Source organism: Sardina pilchardus, chromosome 21, assembly GCF_963854185.1.
Source record: "Sardina pilchardus chromosome 21, fSarPil1.1, whole genome shotgun sequence".
NCBI classification, from domain to species: domain Eukaryota; kingdom Metazoa; phylum Chordata; class Actinopteri; order Clupeiformes; family Clupeidae; genus Sardina; species Sardina pilchardus.
The window spans coordinates 5,299,769-5,318,773 of NC_085014.1; the positions used below are offsets into that span (position 1 = coordinate 5,299,769).

A 19,005-nucleotide genomic window follows, 5' to 3' on the forward strand; every position below is an offset into this window, starting at 1 on the left:
AGTGGCAAAGGACCCAACCGTAGTGCCAGAGGACCCAACCGTAGTGGCAAAGGACCCAACCGTAGTGGCAAAGGACCCAACCGCCGGTGAGGGCAACATCTATATCTTCATATCTGTGTTAGGTCTGAACACCCCAGAGATTATATAGGCAGGTTGTCTGCATGTTATATTACTGGACATAACTGTGGTAAGCCAGTGGGCACTGCTCCTCTGCATACACACTCTCTCTCTCTCTACTTAACAGAGAGATTACCGGTATATAGGCAGGTTGTCTGCGTGTTATGTCTGATGCCCGTGACACTGGACCTGTGGTAACCAGCGGGAGGTCTCTGTCTGTATGCTGTTTGTCTGTATGCTGTCTCTCTCTCTTCTTTCTCTCATCCTTCTATTTCTCTCTCTTCCTTCTCTCATCCTTCTGTTTCTCTCTCCCTTCCTTCTGTTCCTTCTCTCTTCCTTCTGTTTCTCTCGCTCTTCCTCCTCATGTTCTGCTTTTCTCTCTCCCTTCTCACGTCTTTCTGTTTCTCTCTCTCTTCCTCCTCAGGTCTTCATCCCTCTCTCTCTTCCTCCTCAGGTCTTCATCCCTCTCTCCCGGGTGCTCACTCATTTAGCTGCATCTACAACTAGTCACTAAAGTCGTCGGTTTCACTAAATTCAGGTCAGAAAATGGTTTGATTCATTATTTTGCTCAAATATTTCATTTGTGTGTTTGAGAATTGTTTTATGAGGAAGGCCTAAAGCCACTTCTGTGAATTAAAATCGTTGTAGCACTGGAAATTAAATGTGAATAAGAGTTACTGTAAATGGACTAAAACTTTCAGAACATTTTCAGTGCTACAGACATATCCCATTGAAGACCTTTTTAATGGCCTTTGAATACGTAGGCCTACTATATGACAGTTCTTTAGGGCTGAAGGAGATCGGAACTGAAATAGAAGTCTAGGTGATACAACAGATGTGTTATCTGCAGACCTGCCAACCTTGAAAGAATTTTATGAGTACTAACACCCCCCCCCCAACCCCCCCCCCCCCCCCCCCCCCCCCCCCCCCCCGACGATGACGACCAAATTTCGGACCCCCGGTCGGATCCTCCAACTTACATTCAAGACTCTATTTAAGACCTTTTCTATACCACTTTGAATGAAGTTCCATACCAACTTGTTATCCGTTCGCCACTTATACAGCACAAAGTGTATGGGCTACAACCAAGGTAGCCTGGTAGCCTACTTTGGTGGCACTGTATGTGTATACAGTATGTGTGTGTGTGTGTGTGTGTGTGTCTGTGTGTGTGTCTGTGTCTGTGTCTGTGTCTGTGTCTGTGTCTGTGGGGGTGGGTGGATGGAGGGGTGCATGGAGGGGTGCATATCAATTAAAGAATATCATACAAATTACATATAAAGGCTACTCTTCACATACAATATAATGTGGGTGTGTGCAATCTACAAAAGTCTCTTTTTTTATTTGAACATGGTTCAGGCCTTAAAACAAAGACAATATCTGAGCCTGAATTATCAGGCTTTTGAAGAGGTCATAGGCCTTATGGAAACCTATTAGCATATCCTACTGAAGTAAGTATGACAAGATAGGCTATTGGAACAAATCAGAACCTATAAACTAGCCTACATTAAGCTTGCATTTGTAAAGTTGATCTGAAATGTTTAACCTGCAGCCTAAGCTACTTGCAGATTATTTTGCTTAACTAACAATGTTGTGAAAACAGTATTCAAAACATTGCATGTTAAACTGTGCCCTGTAGGAAGGAATATTCCAGATGAATAGAACGTTTCTTTGAAAGATTTCAGCATGCCAATCATCATTGCTTTTGTAGAATGACACATGCCAGTTAAGGAGCAATTCATCTTTTATTTACATAGCCTTTGATATACTGATGAAGTTCTCTGAATTCTCTACACCGTTTACACCATAAATTGTTCAAAATGAATTAATTCTTCATCACAGAATCTCGTTGTAGCCTATGCTACGTCTATTTTTACATAACTCAAGACGGCAACATAAGGTTAGCGGTCTTGTAGTGATAACGTTTGCAATATTAGAAGAAAACACGCTGCCACACTGCTATACTAATTCACTCGTTTTGAATATAATTGTCAAAGTTTAACTATACCAGCTGTGACACCCCTGTCCTCTGACATGTCAGACGCACCTGCGCTTGCACACACTTTCACTTTAGAATGGCGTGACTGAGGGATGAGAACCGCGAACACAAGTTGCAAAATAAAAGCGTGTTTGTTTATTTTCGGAATAGACGCATATTTTCCCTTTGGGATCTGCAATAGCACGGTCTCTACCGAAATTAATTGACTACTTAGTTGTACTAAGACCTTGTGAATTATATCTATGGCTGTGGCTCTGTAGCGCAGAATCAACTTCACTGACACACACTGACGAAATGCGAGATCAGACGAAATGCGTAGTTTAGAGCAGGAAATCGTACCAGCGTACTAGGAGGTCAAAATGCGTGCCCGCTACGCAAAATGCGTACATGTTGGCAGGTCTGTATCTGTTTTATTTGTGGTACAAAAGTTAAAACTGCTGCCTGACAAACAAGCACCCAGAGCTGGTCGGAAACGGAACAGTAAACCTCTGTGGAAATTCTGACCCTTTCCCAGTTGAGCATGCACCTGGTTACCATGGTTGCGCTGTGGAGCCTGGTGGGGGCGGTGGCGCCAGAGTGCCACAGGAAGTGCCACCCGGTCAACGTCACCATCACCGTGACAGCGAAGAATGGCCAATCCTGCCTCGTGGAGACCCAGGGGTGTGCTGGCCTGTGCTACAACAAGGTAACTAGAGGTGTAGAGGCGTTACTTAAGAGGTGTTTTAAGCCCCCAACCTTTGGGTGGCTCTCAACATCCCTCCTCGAGCCTTGTTCCCACTGATCTATAACTAACACTGGATAGACTATCCCATTGTTGCCGCCCCATCATTCTTTATCTAGATCAGTGAGGACGAGGATCGAGGAAGGAAGGGAGGGTGTATAAAAGGCCAAATGAGAGGCACCCCTTGTCTTCCAGGCAGGGCATGGAAGGCAGTAGGGTTAGGGCCAGGGGTTAAGATTAGGGTTGGGGGTTAAGGTTAGGTGCCTTGAAGTCAACGGTCTTGAATTTGAAAGTTAGAGCTTAAAACACCACCGGGCTGAAGAAATACGGCTTCAGAAAGTAGTCCTTTCATATAATGTTTTTACATGTGCACTGAACATAAGTGATTTCACTAATTAGCACTATCTATCCGTCTGAGGAATTATACCAATTACAGATTAATTAACCAATATGTGGCAGAACTCTACTCTCTGGAACCCCACCTGTGGATATCTCACATGTCAAGTCATATTGACAAATATCACTGAGCCTAGAGAGCCTTTTTCCACACACACATTCACCTATTCATATTGGAACAAAACTTCTGGTTCCCTCAGAGTTCTTCTATGTAAATATGAAACACACTCTTGTTTATATTTATGTGTGTGTGTGTGTGTGTGTGTGTGTGTGTCCTTCCACAGGCGTCTCTGTACTCCCTAGGACAGACCCAGGAGAGCTGCCACTTCCATGAGTCGACGTACGAGAGCGTGCAGTGCGGGTCGGAGCAGCTGCCCGTGCTGAAGGCCCTCAGCTGCAAGTGCAGCCTCTGCAGCACCGACGACTACGACTGCAGCCCCATCAGCAGCCGACCGCCCTGCCCTGCCTCCGCCTACCTCCCGCCGCAGTACCAGTACTGAGGGCAGTACCAAGACCGGGACACTGCAGGGGCCTCACCTCTCCTCTCCGCTCCACTCCGCTCCACTCGATTGGTGTGCCGTTGCTGCGAGCCGTCAGCCGAGGAGAGTCCGCCCCCTAGTGGTCGTTCAGCATACTGTTGCTGTTTCCTAACGCCTAGCAACACTCATTAAAATGTATTGTTATACGCTGCAGCAAAGGTGTCCTTTATGTAGTGCTAGCCTAAACAAAATCACTGCAGTGTGTTTGCGTGTGATGTTGAGAGATGTTCAAGTTCCATCTTGTCTTATGTTGTGGGCTGGCTACTTTAAATTGCTCAAAACACACAAAAAAAAGTAGTCCTGATACCTGAATGAAGGAGATACACACGAGAGTAATTATATCAAAAAAATGAATTTAATTACACACAAAAATAATATACAAAGGCCTCTGGCACAGAACAAGAACACTGAACGTCAATATTCACAACAAGATAGAAACAAGAAAACGAACCGTCTGAACCATTCTGAAAACTCATGATGGAAAAGAAAATGCGGGCGGTCAACAAGTGTTGCTAGTTACTGTATGCGCGACGTAGTCCACTGTCCCAACTCTTCCTCTCCACTGCCGCCGCTCCTCCTCCTCACTCGCGGGTGGCCAGCAGCCTGTCCTGTTAGAGAGAGCGCGCATTCTTCCTCTTTCTTCCTCTTCCTCCCCTTTTCAGTCTCCTCTTGCTCATCTTGGCATTACAGGTGTTAACACAGTCCTTCTCCAACTCACCTGTCCTCCCCAACCAATGATGTGTGTGTGTGTGTGTGTGTGTGTGTGTGTGTGTGTGTGTGTGTGTGTGTGGCTAGGAGGTGATCTCTTTCCTCCACCCTACCTCTACATCCTCCTCCTCTTACTCCTATCCCCTACAGCACCACCAATGGAGTGTGTGTGTGTGTGTGTGTGTGTGTGTGTGGTGTTTGTGGGTGTGAAGGTGAACGCCTTCCTCCACTCTCCTACATCCTCCTCCTCTTATTCCTATTCCTTCTAGCAGCACCAATGGGCAGTGTGTGTGTGGTGTTTGTGGTTTGTGTGGTGTGTGTGTGTATGGTGTGTGTGGTGTGTGTGTGTGTGCGTGTGTGTGTGTGGTGTTTGTGGTGTGTGTGTGTGGTGTGTGTGTGGTGTGTGTGTGCGTGTGTGCGTGTGTGCGTGTGTGTGTGTGGTGTGTGTGTGCGTGTGTGTGTGTGGTGTGTTTGTGGTGGGTGTGTGTGTGTGTGTGTGTGGTGTGTGTGTGGTGTGTGTGTGTGGTGTGTGTGTGTGGTGTGTGTGTGTGGTGTGTGTGTGTGGTGTGTGTGTGTGGTGTGTGTGTGGTGTGTGTGTGGTGAGTGTGTGTGTGGTGAGTGTGTGTGTGGTGTGTGTGTGGTGTGTGTGTGGTGTGTGTGTGTGTGGTGTGTGTGTGTGGTGTGTGTGTGGTGTGTGTGTGTGTGTGTGTGTGGTGTGTGGCTAGCAGGCGAACTTGTTGCGGATGATCTCTCCGCCCTCCACCTCCACCTGCTCGTAGAGCCACTTGCGGTCGCAGCGGCACTCGACGCCGCACTTGCGCGAGCCGCAGTCGGGGCACGGGTAGAAGCAGCCCATGCAGTCGCCGTCCAGGCAGTCGCACAGGTCGCGCCCGCACGAGATCAGCAGCCCCCGGCTGTCGTACACTTTACTCTTCCCCGTCGCCGTCTGCCTGCGGATAGTCAAACACGTGCACGAAATTAGGGGTGCGTTCCCTAAAACCATAGCGTAACTTCCCAACTATTAGGGGTGCGTTTCCTAAAACCATAGCGTAACTTCCCAACTATTAGGGGTGCGTTTCCTAAAACCATAGCGTAACTTCCCAACTATTATTACCCAAGGTTTATACATTAACTCTGCTAAATTTCTTTAGCTATGAGGTTAATACATCAGGGCAATTAATATGGTATTATTTTTGTAGTTTTAACTTTTAGCATATTACACTATCCTGCGGTTTATTCACCATGTGGCTAACACACAGGCTAGCTACATGCAGCTTAGTTGGTTGGCAATGGGATATTGCATTGCAACCAACAAAGTTGCTAACTTAGTTAGCAACTATGGGTTTGGGAAACGCGCCCAAGAGGTAGACATGGCTCATAGCAAAGGGAAATATCTGGGCCTCAAGTTCTCGTTTTGTGGAGCCGTTTTATATAATTAGACATTTTCAGATCTGAAAATTGGCCTGGTGCTTGAAGGCCTGTTTGCACATGCAGGCCTCAGGCCAGGTGAAACTCACTTAGCATTAATATCTCGTTATGAGAGGTCAAAAGTTTAAATAGACTGGAATTCACATTTTCTTTCCTTTGAGGAGAGACACTAAAGGCCTATTCGGACGGGATTAGTTTTATGGGGTGACATCAGGTAAAGTAATAATTACCAGGTAATGTAGTCCCGTCCGGACGCGCCATGTCAGTAAACATAACGGAGTATGTCGGTGACATTTACAGACACTTTTACCTTCCGTAAAACAGTCCGGAGAAATTACCTTAGGTAAAATTAATCCCGTGCGAACGCGACCCTCTGTAAAGATGTCTGTAATATTTCGTCACATCCTGATTTGAAAACAATTCCACTGAATGTCTGAATGAAAACATAACATGCTGTGCAGCTCCTAATAGGACGTTAGCTAGTTTGCCTATTAGCTTGATATTGTTAGCCATTTCAAACTACTTATGGCATAACATAAAGCTAACGTTTGCTAGTTTAACCAACTTGTGTAGGTTGTAAATCTGAAAATGCCGCACGTACCTGACGCAAAGTATCACGTGCACGGCGACGAAGATGTGACGGCAGAACGTAAACGTAGTTACTCCTCCCATGTCAAGTAAAATGACAGAGATGTCTAGTCCCGTCCGAATTGGACATTTATATTACAGAGGTCATATGATAACCTGCATTACTCTACGTCCCCCCATAAAACTAATCCCGTCCGAATAGGCCTTAAGAGAGAGAGAGAGAGAGAGAGAGAGAAGAAAGACAAAGAAAAAAGGATAAGTCTGAGTGGACTCATTAGGAGCTCCTGTACCTGTCGGCCATCTTGCCTCTCCTCCTCTCCTTCTTGTCCAGCATTCTCCCCTGGAAAAAGATCAAAAATAATTTAACACAGATTCACATTAAACAACAGACGTGTTTTTCTCTCTGCACACACGCAGTGCGTGCGTTTGTTTGTTTGTGTGTGTAGAGAAAAGTGTGTTGTGTGTTTGTGTGTGCGTGCTTGTGCTTGTGTGTGTGCATGCGTGTTTATGTGTGTGTGTGTGTGTGTGTAGAGAAAAGTGTGTAGTGTGTTTGTGTGTGCGTGCTTGTGCTTGTGTGTGTGCGTGCGTGCGTGTTTATGTGTGTGCGTGTGTGTGTGTGTGTAGAGAAAAGTGTGTAGAGTGTTTGTGTGTGCGTGTTTGTGTTTGTGATTATGTGTGTGTGTGTGTGTGGAGAGAGAGAGAAAAGCGCGTAGTGCATAGTGTGTGTGTGCCTCACTCTGGCATCTTTGCTGGACTGTGTGTGTGTGTGTGTGTGTGTGTGTGTGTGTGTGTGTGTGTGTGTGTGTGTGTGTGTGTGTGTGTGTGTGTGTGTGTGTGTGTGTGTGTGTGTGTGTGTGCTCACTCTTGCATCTTTGCTGGACTGGCGCTTCTCCTGAATGCGGAGTCGGGGTTTGTCCTGCGTCAGGCCCAGCCGGGTCAGTTCGCCCGGTTGCCCACGGTTACGGCGCAGCTCGATCTGGACCAGAGGAAGAGAAGCAGCAGAGAGATCGGGAAACGTCAAAGATCCTTCATTACTGACCAGATCTAGAGCAACATAATGCATCTCTATGGAAGCAAAAAACAGCTCCTGTCTGCTTAAAGAGGCGTGTCGCAAAGACGTCATACATAGTGGGATATTAATCTCTGTCAGATTGGCAAGCAGTTCAGTTATAGTTCAGTTGTAACGTCACTTTCTAGGTCTGCTTAAAGGGGGATTTGGCCCCCTTCCCCTTTGCGAAAACAGAACACGGAAACGGTCAAACATTTGCGTCTCTCGCTCCGCTTTAATCTTCTCTGGAAACGGCCATCTAAACTAAGAGCCCATTGGGCAAGTCCCCCCACTCAGCTGCCATCTTGCAGCGCCCTTTGGGCAGCTATGGGGCAGCTACGGGGCAGCTACGGGGCAGCTAGGGGGCAGCTAGGGGGCAGATACGGGGCAGCTAGGGGGCAGCTAGGGGGCAGCTACGGGGCAGCTACGGGGCAGCTAGGGGGCAGCTACGGGGCAGATACGGGGCAGATACGGGGCAGATACGGGGCAGATACGGGGCAGATACGGGGCAGATACGGGGCAGCTACGGGGCAGCTATTTTCCTATTCAAGAGAATGAGGCGGCATACAGGAAAGGGTGGGATACGAGGAGACAGCGGCCATATTGCCGTTACGAACTAACCAAATGCATTTGAATGGAGGATTCGGTGACACTTGTTACATTATGGAGCAAAACTCAAAACTAGGAATTAATATTGGTGAGCTCACATAGTAAACAAAAGAGTAAACAAAGGAACATATTAGAGATGCACCGATTGCAATTTTTTGGCCGATTCCGATTTCCGATTTTTCATCGAGTTTGACCGGCCGATACCGATTTTAGCCGATTCCGATTTAATTTCTTCTAACCACTTTACAGCACAAACAAAGAGTTATTTTCTTGCCTATATTTTCTTTAAACATGTTAGAAATGTAATCAACTTATCAATGGCTGGTAGAAAAATGTGAATAGACAGATTCTTCTTCAAGTCTTCTTCAGCTGCAGTAATCCCAGTGTGGGACATTCATTTCACACATGTAGAAATGCACTAGGAACACTATTTATTTTCTTCTCACAACCATATGCAACATCCAACTGTAAATATCTTCAGAATACTGATAACTGAAGTTAGTACATAGGCTGAGATGTTGGAAAATGACAACAAAAAAAACTAATTTTGAGAAGCCTTGAAACACAGCAAATGACATACATTCTCAGTCCACACTCTTCTTTGAACTTTCGCGATTGCTTGCGGATACTAAGGAAGTGTCCATATTTGGATGGCATAACGTCATGCAGGAGAAACACAGCTTTCCAACGACACCACGCATGATATGTTTTGTATCACGGTCGCGGTAGTTTATGACACGTTAGAATGCTCACTTTTGGCGAATTTCGAAGAAATATACAGGCGTGATCAGACAAAAGGTAATGAAATAAACCTCTAAATGTGTAAATCCGACTTAGTTGTTGTAACAGTGTGAAAGAATACATGAAAAGTTGGCAAACCGAAGCAAAACTATGTTTATTCCTGCCGTGTCTCGCCTTAAGTTGAGTAAAGGCTATGTCGCTGCTTATTGATAGCGCTTGTGGTTCAGCTGTGGGCACGCAATTAGCGGCAAGGACGGGCTTTGATGAGCGCTGTAACCTGAAGTGACAGCTTAGTATAGTAAATTCCACGCAATATGGCAAAGCACAGCGTTCGCTGCATAGAAAAACTCAGTATTAGCGCTTTATCCAGCCCTGACTGTTGGCCTAGCTTCATCAAACTTTGCAAACTCAGCTGTGTGAGTGTGATGTTGTTACAAGTACGTGCGAGTGCATGTGACCGGCATAAAATCGGCATGTCTCAGACTAACCGGCCGGTCGCCGGTCGTGGCCGATCACGTGAAAATCGGCCGATTCCGATCGGCGGCCGATCGATCGGTGCATCTAGAACATATTTCTATATCTCATGCTTTTCAAAGCAGTCAACTGTTGCTCTGATGACAGCATCACACACACTTGGCCAATACTGCTCCCACTACCTGCTTGTTGGAGCTGAAGATGGTTGGAATGGCATCCTCTCGCAGGAAAGGCTTGCCGTTGTAGTCCCGGAAACAGTCCGGCTGGAAGTGCTCGGAGCAGAGGCAGGAGTTGGTGGTGGGGATAAAGGTCTTGCGGTTGAGACTCCGCACCCACTGCTCGGCCAGCTGAGGCTTACTGATCGGGAACCTGGGGAGAGAGAGCAGGAGACGAGAAGATGTCATGACGCATCATCTTGCTACCACCACTTTAATGGACATAGACGTTTGGCTCCTTTTACGGGGAGAAGCCCAACCTGCAAAAAAGCAGCAATCAACATTCCTGATTCCTGATCACTATAATAAGCTCAATCTTTTTAAGACTGCACATTAGTCTGGGGAGTCTGCGTGTTATTTCTACTGCACAAGAGGCGTCATGAACGGGCATTGTTCAAATGACTCCCCAAAACCAATCAGACCAACGATCCGGGTGCGTCTGGTGGATAAGCCAGTTTGTGATTGGACCCAGCAAATGTGGACACGAAGCAGGAGAGACAGATTTCCAGTCTGAGCTGCAGGGCGAAATCCAAATGGCTGGCCGATCAGGCTGGGTTTACCCAGCCTACATTCCTGATCCATTCATCTTTCACACAAACATATGGGCATTTGTGGATATTTGTGGGCGGTAAGAGGTGTGCCGTGTTGTTGGAGGTACAAACAAAATGCTGCATCGCCATTGAGCTCTCATAGAAAGGAACTGCTACAATGGTTATGACAGTATTTCGTCATGTGTAGTCGTATTGTATAATGCACAGTTAATATACAACTATCCATGTGTATTCACTTCTGGCTCCTTCAATTTGGCAACTCTAACAAGCTATTCGACATCTTTAGAATACTAAACATATTGGAGGTACCAAATATTGAGCTACTCCAGGTGCAAAATGTTGAGTTACTCCAGGTGCCAAATGTTGAGTTACTCCAGGTGCAAAATGTTGAGTTACTCCTATTTTGGCGTTGCACTGTGATTACTATTGTCTATCCGAAGTAGCTTAAGGTGTCTGTTTCGAAGTTAACTGATGGTCAAATCAACCAGAACTCCGATATTGTTGGCACCTTTTAGTAATCTGTGACATAAGCTTGTGTGAAAGAAGAACTGCCATCACCTGAATCATTTTAGCTTCAAAAACGTATACGAATTGATCAGTGTTACTCTTAACTCACTATCTACCTTATTGCAAAGTTCGCCCCTTTCTTTTTCTCATGTGAAGGCCGGTTTTCAATGTCGTTACCCACTCTTGAATGAATGCACAAAGTGTCTCTACCAAAAGGGACCATTGCGCTTGATAACCATATAACCATCAACTGAGGCAACATTTGCCCATTTTCTGAACTCGGGACAATCGAAACAATCCACTGCCCCTATTACTTTGTCCTAACATAACGCTAGCCTGCTTAGTTACAAATGTTCAACCGAAAGCGAACTTTATCGATGTAGACATGACATTAGCGTGTAAGTCTACATTAACAAAACAACATTTATATCTAGGTAACGTGCCCGCCACACAGCTAGGTACCAAACTTGCTACTTTACTAGCCAGATAGCTAACTGAGTGACTCCTCATTGACCACAAAGCAAACACAACATATTCTTACCGATAGAAACGAATTTCCGAGCCTTTTATAAAACGATTCGTGCATCCTCCTGCAGAGCAAACGATCGGCATGATGAACGATACAAATTGCACATACAGAACTCAAAAGAGTTGCGCTAATTCGGCGCATGCATCTGACTTTTTGACCACCAACCCGTTGAGTACGAGAACAGGAGATTGCGTCACCAAAGAGGCGCTCATTGGCTATGATTATGTGGCAGTACTGTAGTCTCACCACTAGGTGAAGATGTTTCGTTATTTATGGCAGAGCTCTCTGGTACCAGATAGATAGATATATAGATAGATACTTTATTAATTCTCAAAGGGAAATTCTTATTACATATTATCTGAGTGCCCCTTTCTTGCATTTCTCGCATAAATCAGGAGATAAATATCAAACACAAAGAAGTAAATCTTTGTCAAGCATAACAGCATGATGGTGAGGTTAATACAGAAGTATTTGCAAAAACATACATTGTTGTTGTTGATTTAGATCATCAATGTTACAGTTTTTCTCGATTGTTAACACACATTTTCTGAAAACATGCCTCATATTCTCAGAACTCTACACACAAATCCAAAACAACACACAATGGGCAAAACTCCACAATTCTCCTGCAAAATGCTCTTTTGTTCTCAGGAGACACACACAAACCATCATATCAAGACATTTATAAGGACCAGTTGAACACTGATGTGCTCAGTGTAAAACACTGCAATGAATTGAAAACACTTCTTCTCCATTCATTATAATGACTTGGGCCTTTTTTTGTTCAGTGTTACACTACAAACAGTACTACAACAAACAATAGATACTGTAAGCTGATACAGTAAGTTGATATGCTTACCTATCAATATTTTGAAATATATCATTGTTTTCTATTATTTTTCTTTGTATTTGCTGTAATGTTATGCCATTTTTTCGAGGACAATGCTCATGATTTCAGTTTCCTGTTCAGGAGACAGAAGCCCTTGGTAATCTTTCGGCTGCCAAACAAATAGCAAAATACTGTAAACTGTGTAGGAATACAAAGTAGAATTACTTTCCCTAAATACTTGAAACATACTTTATTTTTACAGTCTTACAGAACAGCCCACAGGCAATACTGTACTTCTGTGCTCATTGAGCTGTATTACTGTCCGGTACTGTAGGCTACTGTATTGATACGCAGCACTGCAATGTTCTAGTGGCTCGGATATCATCACAGAGATTACGTTCCTGGCCTCCCCGTCCTCCTCCTCTTACAGTACTCACTCCTCTGGATCTGCCTCTGCCTGTACTACTACTGTAATACTAAAGCTCTGATTGCTAATTGACTGTGTGACAGGAGTTTGCCCATCTGATGAGTGAGTGTGCATGGTAGGGCAGTTAGCTTTAGAATTTGAATGGCAGTGTGTTCTTTCTGAAAACAAGAGACTTTCTTCATGAAAATTGTGTCTAATGCACAGAATTGTGTGTAGTGCTTTGAAAACAGTGTGTTATAGAACTGCAATTTGAGTGTAAAGCAGAAATTGTGCTTATAGTTCAGCAGAATCGGTTCAGGAGGTTGGTGCATGAGCTACATATTATGGGAATTGTGTCTCAAGTACCAGAAATTGTGTGTAAACAATTTAGAAAAACTGTAATGCATACATTTTAACTTTCAAAGCATTGTCGTTCAAGGCGAGGTGTTATTGTGTAGTAACATTCCTACACCATTGGTGGCGCAACATAAACTCATATGACACCTCGTCTTCCAACCACTTGCTAACTAAAGAAGAAGGGATGACGTCACCTGAAAAACACAACGCTATCTAGCATCATTGGCTGGCTGGCAGTCTGGAACAGTGAAATTGGAGCAAGGTAGCAACATCATCTTTGGAGGAAAAGACGGTTTCTCAGGTGTGGCGGAACCAACTCAAACAAGCAGCGACCCAAACAAGTCTACAATGTCAGAACCGGACCCGAAATCTGTTCAAGATATGACCGCTGTGGTAAGTGAATCAGCTAGCGTATCGTTATTGCTAACGATAACTTGCCTAGCAAATACCACCCTACTCAGCTTCAAAATATGGATAAGGGCTGTTGGAACATTACTCCCAAGTCAATTATGTATCACAACTACACGGGCGATACTCTTATTTGACGCTCCACGGATGTACAGCTGTGAAAAGCAGAGTGATTAGCTCGGATAGCTAACTAACGTGGTTGCAATGTAATGTAGCCTATTTTGGACTGATGTCTTGATCGCAAGGTAGTTAGCTACTGTAGATAGTTGTGTTAATTAAAACGATATAACGTTAGAGAGCTTTACTTGGTTGACTACACTACTGAACCAAGGAAGGTGGCAAATTGATAAGTAGTTCTTTAGGTTACATTTGGCAAGCTGGTGTCGTTATGTCAAGAAGGACAAACCGCTCTGTTTGTAACTAGGACACGGTAGCTATAATGGCTTGACTATAGATAATAGTTCAGTTATATATAACTAAATTTCGTAGATAGCTAACGTCGTATTGTATCCGTAGAGGTATGTGCATTACTTTAACGTTTGGACATTAATGCTTAGGTTTCGTGGCAAAGTAGAGTCTTCCAAAGGACTAGCTGCTACCCTGGTTTGTGTGCTCATACGTTAAATTACTTTGTTTTGATCTAACTTAATCTTGACAATAACGTGCACAACTGTTAGATATGCCCAGTAGGCTACGGTTTGGTAACGTTTAACATTTTGTCGCCGATAATCTTACTGGTGGAGATTGCTTTTGAAGGACTAGCCAGAGATCTGACTGCCTCGATTCCTGTAATTTCTGAAGCTACGCTAATCTTAGCGCAGTACACTTCCACAGTTTCCATGGTTTCTGTTTGGCCAAGGCGTGGGAGGCAACTAAGTAATTTTGCTCCTCGGTGCTACGGCAAGGTGAACTGTACTCCCACCTGGTTCAGCCATTTTTTTTCGTGTTACGCTAGAGGCTGCTTGGAACGTGCCCGCCCACAAGAAAACATGGAGACGTGTTAGAATATTTTGAAGATTAGACTCTTGTTTCGTACACAGACATTTCCATTGTTTTTAACTCTTAAAGAATAAGCAGTTGTGATTTTTATACCTTTCCTTTTCCACTTATTTTAGGTCCAGACCTTACTTCAGCAGATGCAGGACAAGTTCCAGACCATGTCAGACCAGATAATTGGCAGGAATATCCTTGTTGTGCAGACCATGGTGGTGAGAATGTTTCATTATGTTAAGAGTATGTGTGGGCGTTAAGCAGCATTGAAGCACAGTGCAGCTGGTGGTCATGGTTAAAATGTGTTCTGTGAATCACAATGAAATTAACTCAAGATCCTTGTGACACTGGAACATTTGAAATGCCATCGCAAAAGACAAGCTGCAGTTAGTGTTTCACTCTTGAGCGAGATTGTGTCCTGGATTCATGGCTGATGCCGGATACTGGAGTGCTCAAGAATCCACGTTACAATTTTGCAAGGATTTGGAAAAGTTTTTTGAAAGGCTACAGTCTCCGACCCTCTCACATCTAGAGACAGATCATAGAGTCACAGACTATGATTTTCCAAAGACTTGTGATAATATCAAACATGTTTGATATTGTTGTAACGGCAAAACTAGAAAAAGACTGACTTACAACCGGTAAGATTGGCACCTTACACACAGTTGACGGGAGCATGCCGCGATTCCAGTACAACTACCATGGTTTCTGTCCGATTTGGGAAATGAAGTCGCCGAGTGTGAAAACAGATCAAAATCGTACAATGTAAGGCTGGCTTTACCTAGATCACCTTCAATGAAGGGTCATCAGAAACATTTCCAACACTCACCTTGATGCTAATGTTTCTTGGTTATTTATATGATTGCCTTCATTAAGGATGTGTGTAGTGTATAGTTATCATCATAATAAGAGGTGTGTATAGTGGGGTTATCATCGTCATATAGGTGGTGTGTATTGTAGACAGATAGTAATGTATGTACACGTGATGAAATTATTATGGATGAAATGACTGGAGTATAGACCCTTTCAATCTGTTCCTGGTTGAAACTTTCCAAACAAATGCAAATACTTTTAAATGAAATTAACCGTGGCGCCGGAAATGCCTTAAGAACCGACGTGTTTATGCAATTGAAAGGATCAATAAATGCACTGTATGTCGACTAGAGTGTGTTGTGTTGCACTCCTTAACTGGAGCCACTCGATGAGATGAGCACTCGCATCGACGACCTGGAGAAGAACATCGCCGACCTCATGACCCAGGCGGGGGTGGAGGAGGGCGAAGGGGGGGAAACCAAGCCCGCAGAAGGTTCCGCTCAGGGGTCGGAGTAAAGGTGAGAGGCCAAAGGTCAACTTATAAACATTCACACAGGAAGACTCAATCACTGAGCGTGTTTGCATGCACACTAAAAACAAATTACTACAAACAATTACTGGCAATGATCGGGTAACTGCAATAATCTGTTTTGGGTGTATACATACATCAGAATATTGACAGAAACCTAGATGTCAAACGGATGTTTCATAAACCAAACACTAAACCGATAACTACAAAAACCCGGTAATCTTTTACCGGTACCCGGTAATTCTTTTTTTAGTATGCATGTAAACGCGCTCACTCACTCACTAACACTTGCACACAAAAACTGCTTCAGGTGTGCAAATATTCGTTCTAAAGAGCACCAAAATCACAACAGGAAATTCATCCAGGCGGTGGTGTAATGACATTTTGTCGTAGTCCCACAGTGCACAGCGCGACACCGCCTGATTACCCACGGCTGTGAGGCTGAGCAGCAGAAAAGTGTGTGTGTGGGTGTAACTGTCTGCCTGCCTCAACATCAGCTGTGCCATTGTGCTGGGTTAGGCGCGATGAGGCGTGCTCGGCTGCGCTCAGCGTTGCGCCACACTTCCCACTCGCTGTCCAGGCTTAGCCCGATGGCCTTTGGGTGTCGACACGCCCTGACCGCACCCCTCCCGACCTGCTCAAGCCGTGGTTGGCAAGGTTTCCATACACATCTGACAGTAGAGATTCAGGACCGGATCCAATTGGTGACTTTTGGCTTGAAGCCATCAGGGGCAGTCTTTTGTGATTGGCCACGGTTTCCATGGGTACTGAGGGTTTTGTTTTTGTAAAGGTTCTCACTTCCCCCTGGCTGGTTCCACTGACATGATTACGTCCAGTTTTTTTTTTTTTTTTTTTTTTTTCACTCCTTTATAATGCAGTGATGAGCTAATACCGAAATAGAGGCTCATTTAAACTCATTGTTTCAAATTTCAACCCTGACATTTTTACCAGCACTGAAAAATGACAAACATTGATGTTTCTGTCATATGGGGAAAGGGTCTTGGTCTTGCAGTGTCTTAGCCCGTCTCACAGGTTCTTCGGTAGTCAGTGTGAAACTTGTAGGTTACTTTGAGGCGACCTCGTCTATATTTACGCATGTTACATATGTATGTTTACTGTTATATAAGGATGCTTTATGTAATGCATGCTGCATCTTTGCCTCACTACATATGTTATTTATATCAGCACCTGAAGGCTGGACACCCGTAGGATACATATGCTTCACCTAGTATTGTTATCTTCCATTCTGATATTCTGTGATTTGATAAACCCATGATCTCTCAACACTTTGGGGTTTCTTTTGGGGTGCACTCAAAAAAGATGCTAGAACCAAAAATGGTTCTATTGCAGGCTTCATATATGGCACCCCTACATTGTTCTTTAAACCATTTTGAAGAGTTCATCAAAGGAACCCCTAAAGGGTTTTTTTTTAAGTCTGCATGGTTCTATATAACCAAAATACCTTACGTAGAAGACATGCGTTGTGGGTGTGGGTAAGACTAATACTGTGGGTGTTAAATTGGTGTGGATTCAAACTGCATATTCAGACCGATACTCTTGAGTGGAATAACTAGTGTCCTTTATGTAAAGGCAGTGATTAATACATTTGTTTGTCTAGAAGCCTCACTCTTTCTCTCTCCCTCTCTCTGTGTGTGTGTATGTATGTGTGTGTGTGTGTGTGTGTGTGTGTGTGTGTGTGTGTAGACTCTTCCAACAGGATACTCAGTACTGCATCAATTGAAGATGTTTTTGAGAAGTTGATATTTTTTTTTAATTCTTATTCAAGGATGTATTTTTCTTTTTCCTTTTTGTCATCATTGTGATTTAATTATGACTTACTGTGTATAAGGTCTTTTATACAGTATCATGTTATTCTAACTATAAATATTGTTGGAAATGATGGTCAAATATAATTTACGTTTGTTAACCTTAAACGTGTACAGTAAGTCATCATCAGACACTAATACCAGTTACCTGCCAAATAGACATGACGACCCCAAACAAGAGATGCAAAGTTCTTTTCCTATGTCACGTTTTCTACTTCATTTGAAGTTTTTGAGACTTTCAGATGGTTCGCTGTATTTACCCTGTTTTTCTAGGCTCTCATTCATCCAGTCACTCACCATAGATGCAGGTTGTATGTGGGGTAACGCGTCACAATCATCGGAATTCATCTTAAGAAACGAGGACTGCGTTTTGCTGAAGTATTGAAGTACTGTGGCCATTGTAATCGAGGAGAAAAATATTTCAAAAATTGTGACTACAGTTGTCCCAATGTATTTATTTTCTTTGCAAAATCAAAAGATGAGGTTTTATTTTGAATTACTTTGAACCCAGTAAGCTAACATAAATAACACATCAATACATACTTCTTATAGTCACTGGTTCAAAATGGTCTCTCTTAGCAGTAGTCATAGTACAACGCTTTTAGGGAAACCCAGTCCAGCTTTTCTCATACAGTAGGTCAGAGTATCATAGTTCAAATCATCCCTGTTCTTTTGCACTGATAAGCACAGGTTGGGGTTTAAAGGGGATTTTAGGGGATTTTCTAAGAGAGTATAGTCCAATTCCAGATGAGGGGCATGTTGATCTTAAAGCATGATGTGTGTTCAGTTTTCCCAAGCAGAGGCAAACGTTTGTGGCAGTTGCCTTGTTGCTTGCCATATTATAGGCAAGACTCAAAGTGAACATCTGATAATTTTACTCCAAAACATTCAAATTTAGAGATCGAAGGAGGGGGGGGGGGGGGAAGGGAATGTTTGGGAATGTCTGCTGTTTGGGAAAATGAAGCACACGTTGGGCTCTAGGCTCAGTACACCACTAGTCTTGCTTTGTAGTATACTCCAGGCAGGGTGGGAAGGGTGGGATCTAGGGGGTTAAACTGCAAACAAATTTGGTGCTACGCCCTTACATACAGGGCTCTTGGGGCGCATAAAAAAAGTACAACAAAGTGCACTGCAACCTTTCATGCTGGGGTGCATTGCTGCTGGAGAGAGTCACTAGATCCAGTGTGCACCAATGTTGCACTGAACTGCAGTGAAGATGAGATGTTTATTTATTTTAATTTGATTATATTTTATTTTATTTGTTAGAGAGGCTGCTTGTTACTGTATATTTTTGGGGGGGAGGGAGGGGGAAGGGAGTTGATGCTTTATCATTAATAAGATATATGAGACATATATGCTTCTTGACTTGTAACACATTTGTCTTGAACTCAATTGGGCACAGTAAATACTGTATAAGCTTTTGCTCAGAACTGTGTTGTGTGGTGGTGTACCAATTGCAAAAAAAAATAAACAATTTGCTATTTCACTTCTTAGCACGGCTGTTTTTTTTCTGTCCGTATAAGACCGATGGTCTGTGGTCACTTGTAAGTCCTAAATGAGTATAGCTTCTCATGAATGGGGGGGTTGGAATAGCCAATTGTCACTCTGGAGCTCAGACCCTGGCCACCTTAATGTAGCTTAGTGGCACCTGAACATGTCAAATACTGACTTTAATCCCAA

The 19,005-nt window shown here is 43.8% G+C and overlaps 3 protein-coding genes across 3 annotated transcripts; 2 read left to right on the forward strand and 1 right to left on the reverse strand.

The window, feature by feature from the left end:
* The first annotated feature begins 2,633 nt into the window (after positions 1-2,633).
* On the forward strand, positions 2,634-3,730 carry LOC134069468 (gonadotropin subunit beta-1-like). The gene is made up of 2 exons (XM_062525432.1): positions 2,634-2,798; positions 3,515-3,730. Exons 1-2 carry the CDS (start codon positions 2,634-2,636, stop codon positions 3,728-3,730), a joined length of 381 nt encoding a protein of 126 aa, XP_062381416.1.
* A 375-nt stretch (positions 3,731-4,105) lies between these two features.
* On the reverse strand, positions 4,106-11,324 carry arl14ep (ADP-ribosylation factor-like 14 effector protein). Its single transcript, XM_062525127.1, has 5 exons — positions 11,180-11,324; positions 9,548-9,734; positions 7,356-7,469; positions 6,784-6,833; positions 4,106-5,427 (listed from the first exon to the last, which is right to left on the reverse strand). Exons 1-5 carry the CDS (start codon positions 11,248-11,250, stop codon positions 5,199-5,201), a joined length of 651 nt encoding a protein of 216 aa, XP_062381111.1. The 5' UTR covers positions 11,251-11,324; the 3' UTR covers positions 4,106-5,198.
* A 1,623-nt stretch (positions 11,325-12,947) lies between these two features.
* On the forward strand, positions 12,948-17,433 carry LOC134069040 (heat shock factor-binding protein 1-like). Its single transcript, XM_062524889.1, has 4 exons — positions 12,948-13,152; positions 14,283-14,349; positions 15,356-15,488; positions 17,204-17,433. The coding sequence occupies exons 1-3, from the start codon at positions 13,108-13,110 to the stop codon at positions 15,484-15,486; spliced, it is 243 nt and encodes an 80-aa protein (XP_062380873.1). The 5' UTR covers positions 12,948-13,107; the 3' UTR covers positions 15,487-15,488; positions 17,204-17,433.
* The last annotated feature ends 1,572 nt before the right edge of the window (positions 17,434-19,005 follow it).